The following is a 21,816-nucleotide window of genomic DNA, read 5'->3' on the forward strand; positions in this document are numbered from 1 at the left end:
GTAATCTCAGACACCCCTACGAGTTTATCCAGAAATCTTCTAAACTGTAGTCAAACAAGCTGTAAACTCTTTTCATACCATAAGTCCTCAATTATAATATTACAGGCAGTACCCGGGATACGAACAAGTTCCATTTTCAAGTCTGTCTGTAAGTCGAATTTGTATGTAAGTCGGAACAGTTACGTACGGTTCACATCTAGCGTCAATTAGTCAAATGTTTGTCTCAGTATATAGTATATATTCTACCTAAAACATCTTAAATATAATAATACAGTAATAATAATAAATTGCAATGACACAAAACTTGGATTATTTTTATATTTATATATATGTGTGTGTGTGTAGGTATAAAAAACATTAAAGTAATTTCTTAAAGTAAACATCAAGGGAGGCTTGAACAGAGCTTTTCTTTTTCTCGTTATAAATGGCCTTGTAGCAGCTGAGGCCGTCGGTAACTATCCGGTAAACTTTGGTGAACCTCTCTGCATTAGGATCTTGCTCCTCTAACTTTGCCATCCCTGCTTCAATGAGACGAAAGGCTTCAGCTAACTCCTTTGTCAAAAACTTCTTGGGTTCTGGGGTTTCTAGGTCCCGGCCTTCTTCCTCAAATGCTATCATCTGCTGCTCCAGCTCCATAAGGTCCTCATTGGTCAGTTCTTCGGCATGGGATTCAAGCAAGTCTAAGACATCGTCTTCATTGATGTCTAACTGCAGTTGATTATTACCAATATCAACCACAGCTTGCCTGGCTTCGGCGATGTCCTCTGCTGTAAACCCCTTAAAACCATGTGCGAATTGGGGGCACAATTTGTTCCACACTCCTTTCATGTTGGTTGTCTTCACTTCCTCCCAAGAATCTGCAATGTTTTTGATGCCACCGTAGATGTTGTAATTCCTCCAGAACTCCTTTAAGGTCACTGCATCATCTTGGGTAGCCCTGACTGCTTGTGAGAAGGTCCGGCGTAAATAGTAAGCCTTAAAGGAGGCTATGACCCCCTGATCCATTGGCTGAAGTAGTGATGTGGTGTTGGGTGGTAAAAAGACGACCTTTACATTGAGGTGAAGGTCATCTCAAGTGCTTGGATGTCCGGGGGCGTTGTCAAGCACAAGGAGAATTTTGAAAGGAATCTTCTTGGCCAAGCAATAACATTCAGCAGCAGGAACAAAATAGTTCAGGAACCAATCTTCAAAGAGAGCTTTTGTTACCCAAGCCTTTGTGTTTGACTTCCAAATAACGGGAAGAGATGCCTTGATGATTTGGCTAAGTGCCCTCGGATTTAGGGAGCGATACGCAAGCATAGGCTTAAGCTTGCAATCCCGGATGCGTTACCACCAAGCAATAACGTTAGCCTATCCTTGGATGCCTTCTGCCCTGGAGCAGTTTTTTCCTTTTTTGAAATGTATGTCCTTTCAGGCATTTTTTCCAAAATAAGCCAGTCTCGTCTACATTAAATATTTGCTCAGGTACATAACCTCCCTCCTCAATAATTTTTTCCAACATTTCAGGAAACTCTCGCAGCACTTACATCGGCACTCGCTGCTTCACCTTGCGCTTTAACATTGTGTAAATTTACCCTCCCTCTGAAACGCTTGAACCAACCCCTACACGCAACAAATTCTTCATCACAAGCATCTTCACTTGCTGCACGTGCAGCTTTTAACTCACTGAAAAGGCTTTGAGCCTTTTCTTGCACTAAGCCAAGGCTAATAGGAATATTACGCTGATTTTGATCCTCTAACCAAATTACCAATAGCCTTTCCATTTCGATAATTAAACCACTGCGTTGCTTAGTGATAATTGTCGCTTTCATCGGGACAGAGCCTTTTACATGCTCCATTACTCTCCCCTTGTCCTTTATAATTGTCCTGATCGTTGACCGACTGTAGCCTAACGCTTTTCCAATGTTTGTTGGCGTTTCACCTCTGTCCGATCGCTTTATTATTTCCACTTTTGTTTCATTCGTGATCGTTTTCCTTTACTTCGATGCATCACCCTCACTTGCATCAGATTTACGCTTTGGAGCCATGATTACGAGGGTAAACACACAAAAATTTAAGTCAAAACACAACGCACACAACAGTGTTTATGCGATCCGACTTAAAATGGCGACGACGGCGTGGCGTTGTTCTCCCTCGGGCTGACGAACCGTTGAAAACGCGCAGTGCTTTGAGCATCGCGCAATGTAGTCCGCCCGTTCGTTAGTACGAACCATTGTATGTAACTCGATTTTAAAAAATAATAAGCTTTACGGAGGTCGGTACGTAAGTACGTGCGTTCGTAAGTCGGGCGTTCGTAACCCGGGGACTGCCTGTATCCTAAATTGATCCTCCACATTTTCCATTCTTTCTTCATTTGCCTTAAATTGGGTGCCGTCTGCTTTATTAAATGCCCTTTTCTACTTGTACTGCCAACTTTAATAATCTGTGTATCCGCACATCAAATATTGCCTGCTCCTTCACTCAATTTAATTATTTTCTTGCTATTTAAGATGTATTTTCTTTCCCTATTCTTACTTTCAAAAATGTCACATTCTCCTTCTTCATTGAACTCCCTCTGCCAGCTAAATGCAATTTGCTGCTGGCCATTCTAGCTTCACCTACAGTTTTTCACTATCATTCCAGGCTGAGAAATATATTTTTAACCTTAAGATCTATTGGCTTTCAGATATCTATGTGACCACATTCTCTTCAATTGCATGTGCTATTTTCATTGCCTTAAGTATCTTATGTGACACCTTAGCAAATGACAATCATAGAACAATTCTCTACCCACACTGTCACTTCTTCAGTGGTCAGTTAAGCACAAGCTCTCCATTGGAAATGAATGTTGACTGGCACCAGTTAGGTCACGTTCCTTCAAGTGCTTTGTAATTTCAGTTTGTATACTATAAATTTTAGTCATTTATTAACAACTGAATTAAGACTAAATGTTTGTAATTTCCTGCATGATATGCTTCCTCTTTTGAAGATGTGAGCCATATTTGCACCTCCCTAGTCATTTTGGGTAAGTGTTATCAAACCCATTGCAATGTTTCAGAATCCTCAGAGGTCAATCATCACAACTTGGTAACCTCTCTACTTTAACTTCAAGTAGCTTCTTTAGTAGCTTCTCGAGTAGAAATAAATTTTGGGTAAAAGACCACTGGTCCACTTACTTTACCATTTCAAAGCACATCTTGGTTTCTTTATTGTGATTTTGGAAATAACAACCTTTTGTCTTCTTTACAAGTAGAAATTCATCCAATCTTTTTAAAAAGTAGCTATGGTGTTCTGTTCTATTATTCCTGATTGTCATTTGTTGCACAATGCAATGGCACCTTACTAAAAAAAAATTCCTATTAATTTTTCACATCCTTGACTTCAACAGATGGTTCTGCAATTTTCCAGTTTTCCCTGAGTGAAAGTATTTGGAATCGCATCCATTTCCTTATTTTCCACACACAGTTTTACACTTCCATCTCTTAGCAGCTGTGCTATTGCCTTGATTGCCATATTATGACAACAATGCCTCGATGAAACCTTTTAGTTTCCTGTTAATTTTCCCTCATATTCCTTTTCATTCTCCATTTTAGCAGCTTTCCTCTTTTTTCATTCTTATCTCTTTCTGCTGTATTTTTAAATTGTAAAGTATTTCTAATTTTCCTATTCATCTGGAGAACCCTAGCATTTTACATATATATTTCTAAGCACACGCTAGATCTGTACTCATTCTATCTTGTGTTTAGATATTTCACATTGTTGATCTATGATTTTATTACCAATTTTTACTTCCTCTTTTGAAATATACATTGTTATTTTGAGGCAAGTATCATTGCCTTTGACTTCTTCCTTTTCTATCCTTTCACAGAATCCACTTCTATTGTGATCAATGTTTTCCAGATTTTCCACCTCTAGGCTTCCAGCTTTTTCCCTTTAGTGCCTGGGACCAATTGAAGTATTGGGCGGGATTTTGTGCATAACCCTCTGCTTGTTTCATGGCGGTGGGAGGCAACCTGATGATGGTGAGATCTTCCCGTCCACAGTTGCCTACGTAGTTTCCCATTGAATGCACCCCTTGCCGCCAGCAAACCCACAGCAGGGATATTCTGTCGGCGGGACCGGAAGACCCCACCAGTGTGAATGGCCAGAAATTTTCAGCACTTATTTCTTTCCTTCATAGAATAACAACACATTGGTTGGGACTTTGTGCTCCTGTTTGCATCAGGCATGAATAGTGACATGAGTGTAAAATATCGTGAGAGGCTCAAATCACGTTATACGTTGGCAGGAAGTCTCGTCGCGATTTGCCCCCTCTCTCTCCAATGACATAACGACATTCCTGACATTCAATGCCAGAAACCTCATGAGAATAAATTTAAATCCAATTATCAGACCTCTATGCCTGATTATTCCCCCCAGTTGCATTATCCATTGACATCCGCATGAGGATCCTGGCGTGAATTATGACTGGTCTCCCACATGGCATGCAGACCCTCTGGGGAGCTCAGTTGAATACATCACTTGGAGGGAAGAGGGTCACATCCAAATAGTACCTGGGGCAATGCCAGGGGGCAGTGCTGGGGACAGTGCCCAAGGGGTAGTGCCAAGGGGAGGGGGCTGTTGCATGTGGGGGTTGGTGGCGACACTCTATTTTTACTTTTGTAACGGGGCAGCCTTTAAAAAAGGATGGCCCGATCTTTAAAAGACTGATTTGCTGGCAGGGCAGGCTCATTCATAGCCTACCCTCCAACATGAGAACATGGAATCTGTCCCTTGGACTTTTTTTCAAAGTTCCTCACAATATGATGGAAAAAGTCGCTGATGGGGCTGATGGCTTCAACTCTGCTTTTCTTGCCCATTGCCATACTCTGGAATAAAATGGAAAAATTCCTCCCATTGACTATGATATATGGCAAAAAAAAATCCCTTTCCCACAACATATATTTTCTCTTTCTCAGACTACTATTGAGCAGAATTTTCACAAACATGACTCTTATTAATATTTCCACTTTGTCTACAAATTTCATACTCAATGTCCTTTGCACTGATTAACAGACTGTAAGATAAACCCAGTAATGCTACTCTTCAGCATAAGACAAACACAAACTTCATAAGATTATTATGTGTTGAGGACGGTTCTTTAATTTAGTTTGATAACAAGTCTGTGCGGCTCGGCTGCACAGAGGAAGAGAGGCCAAACTCAGGTGAGTTGCTGAGAAGGTGCAAGATATATACAGCTGTGGACAATGGCAAGAGCAGTTGTGCTGTCTTGGGTAGATAGTTAGGCCTGAATTCTTGAAGTCTTATCTACAAACCATTTCTGCAGGGCGTGGAATGGGGCAGGTTGCAAATCGCGCATCTGCGGTTCATGGAAGTAGCCACCTAAAAGAGCTGTTGCCTCCAGTCATGTTGAGTTTTCATCAGCTGGGAATGGGAAACAAGGAGTGCACTGATTTGACCTGGTAGGAGCAGGTCTAAACTTTGTGAAGGTGCTTGAATAGGGATGGTGCACACTTTTGGAGAGATAGCAGATGAAGTTCAATGCAGGGAAGTGTGAGGTGATTCATTTTGGTAGGAGGAACATCGAGAGTCAGCAAAAAATAAAGTATACAGTGGTAAAGGATGTACAGGAGCAGGGAGTCCTGGGTGTATTTGTGCACAAGTCATTGAAGTTTGCAGGACAGGTGTAGAGAGGTGGGGAGAGGCTTTATTAATAGTGCATAGAGTACAAGAGCAGGGAGGTTATGCTGAACTTACTACTGTAGAATCCTTACAGTGCAGAAGGAGGTCATTCGGCCCATTGAGTCTGCACCGACTCTCTGAAAGAGCATCCCCCTTCCCCTGCCCCTATCCCGTAACTTCACACATTTACCATGGCTAAACCAACTAACCTACACATCTTTGGACATTAAGGGGCAATTTAGCATAGCCAATCCACCAAAACTGCACTTCTTAGGAATATGGGAGGAAGCTGGAGCACCCAGAGGGAACCACACAGACAAGGGGAGAACATGCAAACTCCACACAGTTACCCAAGGCCGGAATCAAACCTGGGTCCCTGGCACTGTGAGGCAGCAGTGCTGACCACTGTGTTACCATACCACCCATTTGTATAGGACACTAGTCAGATCCCAGCTGGAATATTGTGTTCAGTTCTGGGTGCCACACTATAGGAATGATGTGAACACATTAGTGAGAATGTAGAAGAGGTTTACAAGATGGTTCCAGGTATGAGAAAACTTCAGTTATGAAGAATAATTAGAGAAGTTGGGACTGTTCTCCTTGGAGAAGGTTAAGATGAGATTTGATAGAGATGTTAAAGTTATGGGCGAGGTGGACATAATAGCGAGGGAGAAACAGATGATTTTGTTGAGGGACAATTAATTCAAAAGCATCCAGCAAACTCTGAAAGCAGTAAAACCCATAAATATCTGGGTGTTTGCCGGAAAAGATTTTTAGTTGCAGTTTGGACCTGGTGAAGTTTGCAGCTCACTGACACATATCTGAAGTAAATGGAAGTTAACTAGGCCTGTGCTATAAGCAGAGTAAAACAATAACTTCATTATTGACAACATGGAAGGCAGGTAAGACCTAATCTCAGTTCGAATCTTGTGAGGAACAGAAGCTGGAAGATTGCCCAGTTTGATGTGAGTTGGAGAATGTATAGTGGGTCCTGACAGTGTCTTATTGCAAAAGTAAGTAACCAGCAGATTAGCTTGGAAGTATTGAAAAAGTAATCAAAACAAGAGACTGGGGACACCACAGCCAAGAGATCTGAATTAAAGTTTTACCTCTGAGAACAGCTGGAGCGAGGAGAATTCTCCAGAGATCTGTGCTATCCTTCTTTGTGGTCCCTACAGAAGTAAATAACTTTAAGATTGATGTGTCTTTTAAGAGAATCGTTGAGGGAAGTAAGAAGTAAATCTGAGTCTGTAATATACATAGGTTATAAACTATAGTCTTAACTTGCATTTGCTTTGTTTAATTTGTTTTATATACAGTAAAGTTGATACTTTATTACTAAAGATAAATTTTGTAATGAGGTTCTGTTGGCTAAAACGTGGTGTTCAGATTTCTATTTAAATGTTAACAACCCCTAACTGGATCATAACAATTGACTCATGATTTTTGCTTCAGGCAATGATTATATTACCTCTATAATTTTATAACATTGATGAACAGATATTGCATATGGCTTGATTGTTTTTCACCTTTTATTACCTCCTCACATCCTTTTACTTTTTTGTTTTGCTATCTTTCCATGTTCAATTTGTATCTGCTTCCTTTATATCTTATTACACCCATGAGTTGTTTTCTCACAGATCTCTATCATGCATGCAAATTTGGCCACAACACTTGATTACACCTCAGAAATAATTTATTGGCCATGAAGCTGATGTTGTAAAAGACTTAATAGAAACGCTCTTACTTTCTTTCAACATGACAGACATTGTAAATGAAAGCAAATACTAGGAATATTCTTAACAGTTTCTGCTTCTACTTCAGACTTTTCCCTTTTAAAAATGTTATTGCATTTCCTGAGTTTATTTATTAGTGTCACAAATTGGCTTACATTAACACTGCAATGAAGTTACTGTGAAAATCCCATGGTTGCCACACCCTGGTGCCTGTTCGGATACACTGAGGGAGAATTTAGCAGGCTATTGCACCTAACCAGCACGCCTTTCGGACTGTGGGAGGAAAGCAGATTACCCAGAGGAAACCCACGCAGACACGAGGAGAACATGCAAACTCTGCACAAAGAGTGACCCAAGCCGGGAATCGAACCAGGTTCCCTGGCACTGTGAGGCAGCAGTGCTAACCACCGTGCCACCATGTCACCTGATTTTTTTTGTATGTATCTTGTTCCTGTTGAAGCATGCTATATCATTATATCTGCCCAGTTTTCTAAAATGACTGACCTGGTCCATGCGTGCATGTTTTTATAGGTGTTTATCAGACAAGAGACCAGGACAACAAGCAGTGATGCCATAAATAATCTTATTTGGTATTATTCGCTAATGTGAAGTGAAAGACACCAAAATCCCAGAGGACCATAGGTTGCTCTTCCCCATTTTGAGAGAGAGAGAGAGATGACTGATGGCGAGTTAACCTGATGGTCACTGCACCTCAGGCAAGGGGTAAGGCTGAGGAGGCGAAGCCTTCATGGATGACGGGTCCTCTTGTTCTATCGAGGCACTTCTTTCTGAGTGCAAAGGTCGCCTGAGACATTGACCGAAATGTTCAGTCCTTGTTCGCGGCTGGGATTTTCTGGTGATGCTGAAAGTGAATGAAGCTTTGGCTGGAACTCCAAATTTTCCGTTCTCTCTCGCAACGGATCCCGTCACACGCAATACGGGAGAATCCCACCCACTGGGGAAAAATTTTTTCTTCACCGGTGGGGATGAAGTATCACGCTCCAAAGAAATTGGCTATGTTTAAAGGCTGTGATGTGTTAACATGACTGTTCCTGCTCTAAGCTTAGCACTTTATTGTGGCTCGTTCAAAACTGATTGCAATACCTTTATCGCTTTTCCATTAATTAGGGCAGAGTCCTCCCATCCTGCACGTGGCGGATTTGATTATGGGCGGGATTAGAGAACCGAGCGGGGGCCAAAAAGACAGAAACCCATTGGTGCAAAAATGCGGGGGGTGGGGGGGATGATTCATCCATTCATCCATTTTTATCATCTTTCTTTCTCAGTTCCATTTTTCCATCTCTCCATTCCCGCTCTCCATCTTGTCCCCCGCTCCCTTTCAGGGCAACTTTCTTAACCATCTGTATCTCTGCTCTGCCATTCACACATTCTGATCACTTTTAGCACCTTTCTCAGCCTTCTGCATCCTCATTTACATTTCCTTTGTCCAATTACAGCTCCCCCCTCGTATAAACCTCTTCTGATTTTCTTTGCTCTTAGCTCTGACAAAGGATCATTCAGATTCAAAACATTGGCTCTATTCTCTCTCCACAGATGCTGTCAGACCTGCTGAGATTTTCCAGCATTTTTAGTTTTTGCTTCAGATTCCAGCATCCGCAGTATTTTGCTTTTATCCGTACTAGGTTGTTGGGAGAAGCCAATCTCCACTTCCCCACCGGAGAAATCCCTATCCTCCCCTGTAATCTCAGCTGCAGCCTCCTTGAATTCGATGATAATGAGAATCTCTGCCATCCCTCCCCCCAGACTAGACTCACTCTCGTTTTTCGTGTGTCAGCTTTCCCTGCATGAAGACATAAGGCATGTGATCAGTGGGGATAGAGCAGAGGTAGTGTGCTGAACAGCCCCCAAAAGGACCAGAGGATGCAGAGTGAGCAACATGATAGATGGGATGATGGTGATGTGCAAGTCTCCATAAGAGAATGAGACCACTGCCAATGGATGTGAGAGATCCATGAAGAAAGTAGTCATCTGAGTACATGATGTCATGACGAGAGGTTGATGTTGGTGGGAGTTGAAAGATGACTTAAGAGATAATTCATCCACTTCCTGCACTGCATGATGCTTCAGGCATGATTGCCAGCCGCGCTGACCTTCTGGGCCTCCCAGGCTGGAGAGGTGACATTTGGGTGTTTCTTGGAGTCATCCCTGGGGCAAAGGATATGTCTTTGCACCCAAATTCCATGGACCAGGGAGTCATGGGCCTGGTGGCTGAAGCAGAATACTACCTTTTTCTTCTGGCTGGATTCCATCTCAGGGAGTCTCCTGGTGACATTTGGGCTGGAGAGAGTGATATGTGTGTGTTGCATGAGCATTTAAATATGGCGCCCAGACCTTTGATTCCCTGGCTGATGAATCAGCTCCTGACTCACTGGGTGATTCAGAGAGATACTCACTCATGCATAAGTAATGAGGATTCAAACGATGGCTGAGTCGTATTATTGCTAGACTATGAATCCAGAAACTCAGTTCCTGTTCTGGGGACCCAGGTTTGAATCCCACCATGGCAGATGGTGGAATTTGAATTCAATCAAAAATATCTGGAATTAAGAATCTACTGATGACCATGAAACCATTGTCAATTGTTGCAAAAACTCATCTGGTTCACTAGGAAAGGAAATCTGCCTTCCTTACCTGGTCTGGCCTACATGTGACTGCAGAGCCACAGATATGTGGTGGACTCTCAACTGTCGTCTGAAATGACCTAGCAAACCATTCATTTTCAAGGGCAACCAGGGATGGGCAATAAATGCTGGCCAGCCAGCGACGCCTATGTCCCACAAATGAACGAAAAAAAGCAGGGAATTGGGCACGAGTTACCGCCATTCTGGCCAGCGGGAAACATGCCACCAGAACTGCCCACCATCGTACTCAGGCCTTAAAATGGAGAATCTGCCCCCACCATGCAAACAAATTAAAATGCTTGTAAATATCATTAATATGTACTTGACAATGCAGGACCACAGCAACCAAGAGGAGCACAAAGAGTTAGATCAGTTGAGGAGGATGCCTCTCACGTACTGACATCCATGCAGCCTGTGATGGATGAAAGTACGCCTGTATGATCCTTCTCGCCTGATTTTCACCTTCCTGTGCTGTCTGGGCAGTGACTTATTCTGAAATTCTAAGATGAAAAATCTGCCCCTTACACAACGACAAAGAGGACTTACCAAACATTTGGAGTCTGGAGTTAATGGCCCAGATCTTCCAATCAGCATGATCTTAATGATGTTATTAATCCATTTGAAATAAATGGGCTAATTCTGGGTTTTAAAATAACACAGATCTGAAAAACCACACCATTAAGCTCATGGTTAGCAGCTTAATATGTGTATCAGTGGCATTAATGTAGATGCATTTTGATAAGCTCCTTGAGTGTCCTTTACTTGCAGTCGGACTGAACTCAGAAAATGCACACTGAACAACATGATGCTGAACTACCAGTTCACGAAAATGGGAGTGAGATTAATTCTTGTTTAATGTATTTGAAAGAGTAATTTCACCTTCTCTGCTTCTCATGTAACCTGCATTCATAATTAAATTAAAATAGATCTTAAATATTAATTACTGTTCATGTAACTACATTTTTATTATCTGCCAGATCAGTACAGTAATCTAGAAATATAAATTGCATCAATGCGCAGCTATCGAAACTAAATAAAGCATCAGTTTGTGTTGAAAATACACATTAATCAAAAATTTCCTTGGTGCTATTTCGACTTACCTGGTTAATGAAATATTAAGTACAATCAAATCAATGAAAGTACTCCAAATTAAACAGAATATTAAAACTGCAAGCAAACATGATGAATTGGTACACATTAAATTTAGCATTTTCTATATATTCCTGTCAGTTAACATTAAACTAATTGCAATATATTTCAAAATTGATGTGCACTGAGAGACTGCTTTGAAAAAATTAAATGGTGAATGATTCAGGTTACCAAAAATGCTTTCATTCCAATCTACTCACACTCTTTAAAGTTTAAAGTTTATTTATCCGTGTTACAAGTAGGTTTACATTAACACTGCAATGAAATTACTGTGAAAATCCCCTAGCTGCCACACTCCGGCGTCCGTTCGGGTATACTGAGGGAGAATTTAGCATGGCCAATGCACCAAACCAGTACATCTTTCAGACTGTGGAAGGAAACCGGAGCACCCAGAGGAAACCCACGCAGACACAGGGAGAACGTGCAGACTCTGCACAGACAGTGACCCAAGCCAGCAATCGAGCCCTGGTCTCTGGTGCCGTGAGGCAACAGTGCTAACCACGCTGTCACTGTGCCACCCACTACCTTGCACCTTAATCCCATCTCTTTCCACAAACACATCTAATTGTCCACTGAAATAATTTATATTGTCTGCTCTGATGCTTTGCTTGATAACAATTAACCTAATTTTCCAAGAATATGCTGCCAGCGGGGACCTTACTCACTGATGATACACATTGAACGATATCAGGAAACATGCCCATGTTCCTCCAATACACAATGCCAGCAGGTTAGCTTTTCCCACTGTCTCCCTGCATTTTTATAATTATCATTATAAGTCTCCTACTCCTTGGCTAAAGACATTGATTCCCATTGTGGGCGAGTTTAGGACCAGAGGGCATAATCTCAGAGTAAAGGGTGACCTATTTAAGACAGAGATAAGGAGGGATTTCACCTCTCAGAGGGTAGTGAATCTGTGGATTTTAGCCCAGAGGGCAGTGGAGGCGAGGTCATTAGGTATTCTCAAGGCTGATTTTTAAACAGTAAGGGAATCAAGGGTTATGGGGATAAGACGGGTAAGTGGAGTTGAGGATTATCATTTCAGATCAGTCATGGGCCGGGATTCTCCCAAAAAAAACTAAGTACCCAATGGGCAGGAAAACGACAGTATCTCCGGCCCATTTTTGGGTGTACTTACCTGAATGACTCTCCGACAATCTGAGCAATACAGAGTGCCATAGCATGATCCACTCTGAAAAGTGGTGGGCAGGGCCTATTCCTGCCCGTGATGCTGGCGGCATAGTGCTGAGCGGACCGCTGTGCATGCGCCGAATTGTCAGTGCGGAGATCGGTGCATGGGGACTGGCCCCCCCAACACCAGTCTCCCGATCGCTGGCCTTCCTGATCCACCCCCCATCGTTGGCCTTCCCCACTCCCCGATTTCCAGTGTGGAGCTGATTGTGCTAAATAAAAGCACCTGGGAGACTCACAACAGGCGTCTCCTTGCCATGATCTCATTGAATGGCGGAGCAGACTTGATAGGCTGAATGGCCGACTTCTATTCCTACATTTTGGGCCCTACTTTACCATTTTGATTCTAAGTGCTGGGTGGATTTGAGTCTGGGACTGTTTCATTTGGGCTGCCAGCCCTCCAGCGCCTGGTTGGTGTTCCTTGGCGTGCTCTTCCTCTTCTTCCTCCTCCTCCTCCTCCTCTTCCTGCTGGTCATCCTCCCCAGAGGCGCCCAGCTGTTCAGCCTCCATGTCCTCCTCCTCCTCCAATAGGTCACCTCTCTGTTGAGCCAGACAGCACATGACTACTATGTGGGAAGAGATCACAGCACTGCATTGGAGGGCCCTGCCAGATTGGTCAAGGCACTAGAATCGTATTTTGAGAAGCCCAATGTACCTCTCCACTATCGCACGGGTGGCTAAATGGGCCTCATTTAGCGGGTCTCCGCCTCAGTCACAGGCTTCCACACAGACGTCATCAGCCATGTCCGAAGCGGGTAACCCATAGCACCCAGGAACCACCCCCGCAGCCTGGGCTCCTCCTCAAATGCCTCCGGGATGTCCGAGCTCCTGACAATGAAGCTGTTGTGAACACTACCTGGATGTCTTGCGCAGACATGCATAATGTTCATGTTATGGTCGCACACAAGTTGAACGTTCAGGGAGTGGAACCCCTTTCTGTTGATGAATCTTCGCAGATTCTGTAGGGGGGTCTTGAGAGTGATGTGTGTGCAGTTGATGGCCTCCTGTACGTTAGGCATCCCTGCAATGGCTGCATCCCTGCAGCCTGGGCTTTCTGATGGGCCTGGTCCAGGTTAAATTTGATGTACTGCCCAGCCCGGGCACACAGGGCTTCTGTGACCGGCTTGACACAGGTGTGCACAGCTGATTGGGAGATGCCACAGACATCTCCACTAGGGGTCTAGAAGGAGCCGGTCACATAAAAGTGGACCTAGGTGCCAGATCCTGCAACAGGTTGCACAGGTGTTGCACTGTCTCCTTTTGGAGGCGGAGACATCAGCAGCACACGGTGTCTGACATCTGTTCAAATGACCCTTGTGCACGGAACTGCCGGGGTTTCTGCTCCCTCCTTCTCCTGCGCCTCCCTCTGGGTGAATGGAGGCCACCTCCTGCCTTAGTGACCGTCTCCCTCTACTACTGCAAGTGGTAAGACCAGGGCCTCCTGTGCCCACAATTCTTCCTCCAGCTCCTCCTCCTCAGCTCCAGCAGCAACCAAAAGAACAGCAAGATTGATTGGTTGTATCGCAAAAGCCATCTCGTCACTCTGGGAGGGAGGGAGGATGGAAGAGAACACATGTAGAGGTTAAGGAACATTGCTTGTCCCTAACACATCAACAGTCACAGCCCACCCCCCCCAATTTCCTCAGCCACATGCTCCACACAATCACAGCCACCCCCAATTCTCCCAGCCACATGCTCACCACAATCACAGCTCCTTGCGAAGCTGAGAGGCTGCAGCAGTGCAATTTACAAGGTCTTTGTGCACATCCTTCAGTTGGAAGTGAGCTGAGTGCACTAGGACCCAGCAGCACCACAGGACCCGATGTCAGTGCTGAAACCCGGGTCCATGCTGCAAGTTGAACATCGGAGACCCTGCTGAGCAACAGCCCCTCCCACCCTCTCGCAGAAAGAAAATGGCTGCAACAAAAGGACACCCGTGAGTAGCAGAGAGCCATCGGACGCTACGCACTTACCTTCTCACTAATCCTGACTGATGGAGCGCCCGAATCGGACTTTTATGGAGCATGTCTGCTTTGCGCTGATTCTGGATTGGCAAATGCAGTTGTAAAGGGGGAAGTGCTGGTAAAATTGCGCGTACAGCCCATGAATTCAATTTAAATGCATTTAAATGGCCATTTCGCCCATTTCGGGCGCGGTTCCGATTGTGCCCATTGTTGGGCCTTGGTAAAGGGGGAACCGGCGCGGAGGCGGGCGCGGATCGTGCTACTCGCCTCACGTCCGACTTTATCAAGTTTTCGTACCCGAAAATGGGTGCAACTTGATGGTAAAATCGGGCCCCTTGTGTTCTTCTGGTCTTATTACTCCCAATGTTCTGACTTGATTTGCATCCATTGATATTTGTAACCTCAACATATTAAACTATTTGTTTGGATCCTTGCAGGATCCTTTTAAATATTGGAGCTGAACTGGACTGATGTGGGATGTCATCACACCCACTCACATTAATTAGTTAGCAAACCCTGAGGCCAGATGCAAATGCAATGACTGAGTTAAAAAGTCATTCATAAATGTGCCTGCTGAGATGTTCATGTTCCTGATGCACTGCAGGCACCCCCTCTGTGAGTGGGTCAGTAAGTTAAAATTCAGCCCAGCATTTCATTGCAATGACCGGATGACCCAAGATGTTAATTCTGTTCCTCTCCTCACAGATCTGCTGCCAGATCTGCTCAATATTTTTGAGCATTTAGTTTAAATTATGCATTATTTTCAGTCTTTATGTTAAATTTACAAATCTATATTTACAGGATGTCCCTCGGCTCTTTTCTATGTAATAAATTCTGTTAAGTATTTTGTTCTTCTTCTAAGCTTTTCTGAAATATGTAATTATAAAATTATTTTGGTCACATTTTCATTAGTCTGTGTCCCCATCATCATAAAGATTCTTAAATGTGCATTGTGTATTCACTACTATTTGAAGAGCATCTAATTTGGTTAGGTAATTATCCTTTGCTATTTGTACATTTACTGGCATTGCCATTGGTGGAATTTGACTTAGACAGGCTCTTGTTTCCTTCCTAAGCAATATGATAGTGAGATTAACTGGTTAATAACCCAGAATCCAGCTTCCCAATACCATTAAGGATCCAATGTTTTTCTTGACCCCTTTGTGTATTGCATATTTGTTTGAATGGGAAAATGTGTTATTAACAATTATTATGTTATTAACAATATTACATTACATACACTTCTTGATTTATTTCCAACTTGTACTTCATAGAATCCCTACAGTGCAGAAGGAGACCATTTGGCTCATCAAGTCTGCACCAACCCCAATTTCACCTGGGCCCTATCCTCATAACCCCATATTAATTCCTTGCAGGCCTGACACTAAGATGCAATTTAGCATGGCCATTCAACCTAACCTGCACACCTTTGGAGTGTGGGAGGAAACCGGAGACAAGGGGAGAAAGTGCAAACTCCACACAGACAGTGACTTGAGGCCGGAATTGAACCTGCGTCCCTGGCGCTGTGAAGCAGCAGTGCTAACCACTGTGCCACCTTTGTGATTGTACTTTACCCCTTCTTTTTGAATGCTTTGCACATCTGAATGATCTCTCCTTAACCTCATACTACTCCTTACATCCTTGCTATACCACTCAAGACCTCTGTTGTTTTGCTTCAGTGAAATGAATTTTTCATAACATTATCCTCACTAACTTAGTGAAGCAGGATCTTCCAGTACCCCGACAACCCCTTGACTCAACCCTTCACCCATGATGTAACTGCAGTTGTTTCATTGGCAGGGAAATCTGAACAGTGTGTTTTTCTTTCAATGACAACACTACAGCGAGAGCTACTGATAGAGGATCTTACCAATGCAGCTGTGTTCATCTTCCGAAATGATGTAAGGGTCAGAGCAGACACACATGTAATTTCCTTTGGTGTTCACACAGGTTGCAGAGCTGTGACATGCAGGCCTTGTAGCATCTTCACATTCATTAATATCTACAATAAGGAAACATATCACAAGTATTATAAATACATAAAACATAACGCTCACATCTGCTTTCTCAGATGCCTCACTGCTATCTCCCGCTCCCACCATCAGTCAATAGAGTAGAGACTGTCTCGGCTGCTTTTATTTTTTCAACAACTGCCTTTAAATCTTGGTCTGCGCTGCTCATCTAAGATGAAATATGTGAATGCAACCTGGTGCTGTCTTTATCCCCACCTCTAATCTTAAATATTACTCTGCCATCATCATAATCTATTCAATCACCCCAGTCAGCAATATGTTAAATTCTGCCACTGTAGATAGGCACATTTACATATCAGTTCAGACTGTCACTTGATCAAAGCTTTCTTGCTCAAAATTGGGAGAAATGATGAAAAATTGATTTTCTGTGATTTGTTAATTTGACAGGGACTTGGGACTGAACCCAGGATCTTCTGGTTTATATACCTCACATGCTTTTACCAACTAGGCCATGAGGGGGAGATACTAACTCTTCTATTTAGTCTTGAGCAGAGTTGCCATCCTCATCTGATCCATACTGCTTCAAAATCTTAAGTAATATAAGTACAATTCTAAAAGGATGCAGACGCAGATGGACCTGGGTGCACATGTGCATTAGTCATTGAAGGTGGCAGGACAGGTTGAGAGAGTGATTAATAAAGCGTACAGGATCCTAGACTTTATTGATAGGGGAATAGAGTCAAGGAGATTATGTTGAACTTAGAGAAGACATTAATCTTGAGTTGGAGAATTGTGTCCAGTTCTGGATGTCACACTTTAGGAAGGATGTAAAGGCACTGAAGAGGGGAAAGAGTCACAAGAATGGTTCCAAGTACGAGAACTTGAGTTATATTAAGGGTGATTGAAAAAGGTCGGACTGTTTTCCATGGAGAATAAAAGGTTGAAAGGAGATTTGATAAAGATATTCAAAATCAAAAGGGGTCTTGACAGAAGAAAAAGGAAAAAACTGTTCCAACTCATCAAAGAATCAAGAACAAGAGAGCACAGATTTAAAATAATTGGCAAATAAAGGAAAAGTAACATGAGAAAAAACATGGGGGTAATTTTACCAAACAAACTTCTCAGCATTGAATTTGTGTAAAAACTGGAGTAAATCCCACTGGTTTTTCCAGCGGGAGTTTCAAAATGAATCTCCCACACTCCGTGCACTGCAGAGTGCACTAGTGTAAAGCCCGTTGAAAATCAGTGGGCGGGGCCTATTCCTACTGGAGAGGCCGGCAGCACAGCGCTGATCTGTCAGCGCCGAGCTCGGCGCAGGTGCAGTAGCCCATGTCTTCTGGCTTCCTGATTGCTGGCCAGCTTAATTGCTGGCCAGCCCCATGACTCCCGCATTGCCGCTGTACGACCCACCCACGGCCCGATCGCTGGCCCCCCCGAACATGCACGGGCCAGCCTTGACCCCTCTCCCCCCCAACCCCTGCAACTCCGAACTCTCGATCCCCCACCACCCACCACCAGCAGCCCCGCCCCCACTCCCCAGCAGGCTGCCCCGGCTCCACCTCAATGGCCAGCCCCGATCGCTGGCCTCTCCCTCACTCTGTCACCGCTGACTGCAGAGTGGCAGCGGGACCCCGCAACCCCAACGATCACCCCCCCCCCCCAGAGACCCCATCAGGCCCCACCCCCATCAGGCCCTGCCCTATGCCCAGTGGGCAGTGCCAAGTTGCCCTCTAGGCATTGGCACTTTGCCCCTTAGGCAGTGCCAGAGGGTCCAGACTGGCACTGCCAAGGTGGCAATACCCATAGGGTACCTCCCTGGCACCAACCCTCTGGGGGGCCTCGATTGCCCCCCCTTCACTCCAGTGGGGTCAGGCAGCCTGCTCCCCGTAAGTGGGAAGTTATACTAAACCCCGCTGGTGTGAACGGGGGCAGGGGGAGAGGCTAACGGGCCTGGAGATTTCAGTATCGGGACTGTTAATGCTATTTAAATTGAATGCAAATTAGAATTTGCATATACTATACAGCTCCACGCCGATCTCCGGCACAATGCCGACAGTGCCGGAAATCTAGCTGCTGGAGACGCGAGGAGGCCGTGCCACCCAGCAGGGAGCCCATGAAACAGCCTCTGTTAGAGTCTCCTGGCCCACTGTGCTACATACTAAAGCAGCGCAGTGGGCTGGGAGAATCACCCCCATATTCTTGCAGTGAATGCTTAAGGTCTGCAATGCACTGCCCGAGAGTGTGGTGGAGGCAGTTTCAATCAAAGCATTCAAACAGAAATTAGACTGTTGTCTGAAAAGGAAGAATGTGCAGGGGTATGGGGAGAAGATGGGAGAATGACACAATGGGAATTCCTCCTTTGAAGAGCTGGTGCAGACACAGTCTGCTGAACCACCTCCTTCTGCACTGTAACAATTGTGTGATATTGAATGATTATCGAAGGAGTGGAGCTGAACTCTGTACAATCATCAACGTCCAACTTTACGGCAGAAAGAAGTTAATCGATGGAGCAGCTAGAATCAGTTGGGTCAAGTACATTTCAGTGATGAGGTCCAACATAGCCAAACACCCCTTTCTCTGAGCTCCTTCACCTCCGTCACATTTGCTCTGATGATGCCACGTTCCAAAGTGGTGCTTCTAATATGTGCTCCTTTTTCCTCAATCGTGGATTCCCATCAACAGTTGTCAACCGGGCCCTCAACAGCGTGCAATCCATCTTCCGCGCCATGACCTTCACCCCCTCCCCTCCCTCCCAGAACAGGGATAGAGTCCCCCCTGTTCTCACATTTCACCCCGCCAGCCTCCGCATGCAAAGCATAATCCTCCGCCATTTTCGCCAACTCCAGCATGATACCACCACCAAACACACCTTCCCTTCACTCCCTCTGTCTGCAGAGGCCGTTCCCTCTGGGATAACCCAGTCCACTCCTCCACTGTACCCAACACCTCTCCTGTCACTCATGGCACCTTCCCATGCAATCGCAGAAGGTGTAACACCTGTCCCTTTACCTCTTCTATGCTCACCATCCAAGGCCCAAAACATTCATTCCAGATTAAGCAGTGTTTCACTTGCACCTCTTTCAATTTGGTCTATTCCATTCACTGCTCCCGATGTGGTCTCCTCTATATCAGAGAGACCAAGCGTAGACTGGGTGATCGCTTTGCTGAGCACCTTCGGTCTGTGCGTAGTCAGGACCCTGACCTTCCGGCTGCTTGCCATTTTAACCCACGATCCTGCTCCCATGCCCACATGTCTGTCCTTGGCCTGCTGCAATGTTCCAGTGAAGCTCAACACAAACTGGAGGAACAGCATCTCATCTTCCAGCCAGACACTTTACAGCCTTCCGGTCTCAACATCGAATTCAACAACTTCAGGTGATTTGCTCTACCCCAGCTCGGTCCCCTTTGTTTTCATTCTATTTTATTTAATTTTTTACTGTTCGCTACCTTTTATTTCTTTATGGTCTTTCCTGATTTTTCTTTCCCACCCCCACTCTTTTCTTTCCTCTACTTCATCCCCCTTCCCTTATCTTTTCTCCCCCCCCCCCCCGACCGCTTACCCTTTTCTACATTCTACCTCTGTCCCATTTCCCCCTCCTCCTCCCCCAACATCTCCATCTGTTACAGCTTACAGCTTGTGGTGAACCATAGATGGTTACCACTATGGGTACTTGTATATATGTTACTCTCGTTGCTGTTGGGGTTAGGGTTGTTGGGTGTTCCACCTGTTATTACTGTTTATGTGGTACACTCCGTTCGGCTCCGCCCAGGACTCCGCCTTCTTACAGGAGTATAAAGGTCACTGCTATTTCCTAGTAGTCTTTAGTCTGGGATAATATTGTTGAGTAGTGTGCTCCTATTTGTAGTGAATAAAAGCCTTTATTCCCGGGTACGTTCTAGCCTCCCGTGTGAATCAATCGCGCATCACAGCTTCTCTGCCGTTTGGCCATCCACACCCTTTATTGTCTCTGTGGACTGCTATTAGCAGTCTTTTCCTTTGGTTTATATGGCTTTGATTCATCTTTCATTCCCTCTCCCTGCAGTATAAATAAATATCTCCCACTTTCTATGCCTTTTAGCTTTGACGAAAGGTCATCTGGACTTGAAACGTCAAACTTTTCTCTCTCGGCCTTTTGGCTAAAATCAAATGTAGCATCAACATGCTACTTGGTTGAAGTCATGAGATTACATTGTGGCTTCATTTGAAGCAATTTTTAAAAGCGGCATCTCGGCCTTTTGGCTAAGATGCAAATGAGATTGAGCTTTGGAGGAGGTGCAATGCTTACTCCAATCTGCTTGGATCATGTAGATCAAGCTCAAGACAGGAGGTGAGAGCCCTGTCTTGTCAGCTTGGATCGGGAATGTCTCACTTGTTGAGACTCTGAATTGGACTTTGATTAGATTGAATTGGATATATAAACAAAAAAAAATCTTTTCTCTCCTTACAGATGCTGCCAGACCCGCTGAGATTTCCCAACGTTTTCTCTTTTGGTTTCAGATTCCAACATCCGCAGTAATTTGCTTTTATTTTTGCCAAACAGCTGCTTTGTGTCAGGTATCACTCCAGCTGCTAGAGAACATTTCCTTTAGACTTCCATTCACTTCTGGTTTTGTTCCTATGCTCAGTTGACCGCTGCTTTGATGTTGAGGATAGCTGTTCCCATTGCTCTTGCATTAAGCGCTGAAATCCATGTTCAGATCAAAGTTGTGACGGTAATTGGAGCCGAGCAGTTCTGACAGAAACGAAACTAAGCACTGATAAGAGGGTTACTGCTGAGCATATCCTTGATGGCACTATGATGACTCCTATTACAGAAAAATTAATAATAGTGTGGTAATTAGCTGGCTTAGATTTATCTTGTTTTTCTAGCTAGGGCATATATTTCACATTGTTGGGTAACTGTTAATGTTCTATCTATACAGGAACAAATTTGATTAGGGGAACATAGGGAATGGGAGAAAGAGTAGACTTTATGACATCTCAAGCCTGCTCTGCCATTCAACAAGATTTTCTACCTCAATGCCATTTTCCCCCACTTACACCATAGGGCGGCACGGTAGCACAGTGGTTAGCATTGCTGCTTCACAGCTCCAGGGTCCCAGGTTCGATTCCCAGCTCGGGTCACTGTCTGTGTGGAGTTTGCACGTTCTCCTCGTGTCTGCTTGGGTTTCCTCCGGGTCCTGGGATGCGTAGGTTAGAGGGATTAGTGGGTAAACATGTGGGGGTAGGGCCTGGGTGGGATTGTGGTCGGTGCAGACTCGATGGGCCGAATGGCCTCCTTCTGCACTGTAGGGTTTCTATGATTTCTATGATTTCTATCCCTTGATATCTAGAAATATATCCGTTTGTGTCTTAAATTTACTTCTCCTCACAGCAGGATTTGAACTCATGTTGCTGGAGCATTAAACTGCGTTTATGGATTACTGGTCAGTGGTATTACCACGATGCTACGATGCCTCTCATCTGATCCACCGGATTTCAGCACTATAGTTTTACTGT

At 44.4% G+C, this 21,816-nt stretch overlaps 1 protein-coding gene across 1 annotated transcript in view; it reads right to left on the reverse strand.

Moving 5' to 3' along the window:
• Positions 1 to 357: 357 nt before the first annotated feature.
• tpo (thyroid peroxidase) overlaps positions 358 to 21,816 on the reverse strand; it is a 96,416-nt gene continuing 74,957 nt past the window's right edge. The window contains exons 13-14 of the mRNA XM_078213507.1: positions 16,214 to 16,345; positions 358 to 941 (exon numbers count right to left, since the gene is read on the reverse strand). Coding sequence (XP_078069633.1) covers positions 358 to 941; positions 16,214 to 16,345 — 716 coding nt within the window. The remainder of the gene's footprint in view (positions 942 to 16,213; positions 16,346 to 21,816) is intronic.

The sequence above is a fragment of the Mustelus asterias genome, chromosome 5 (assembly GCF_964213995.1).
Source record: "Mustelus asterias chromosome 5, sMusAst1.hap1.1, whole genome shotgun sequence".
NCBI classification, from domain to species: Eukaryota; Metazoa; Chordata; class Chondrichthyes; order Carcharhiniformes; family Triakidae; genus Mustelus; species Mustelus asterias.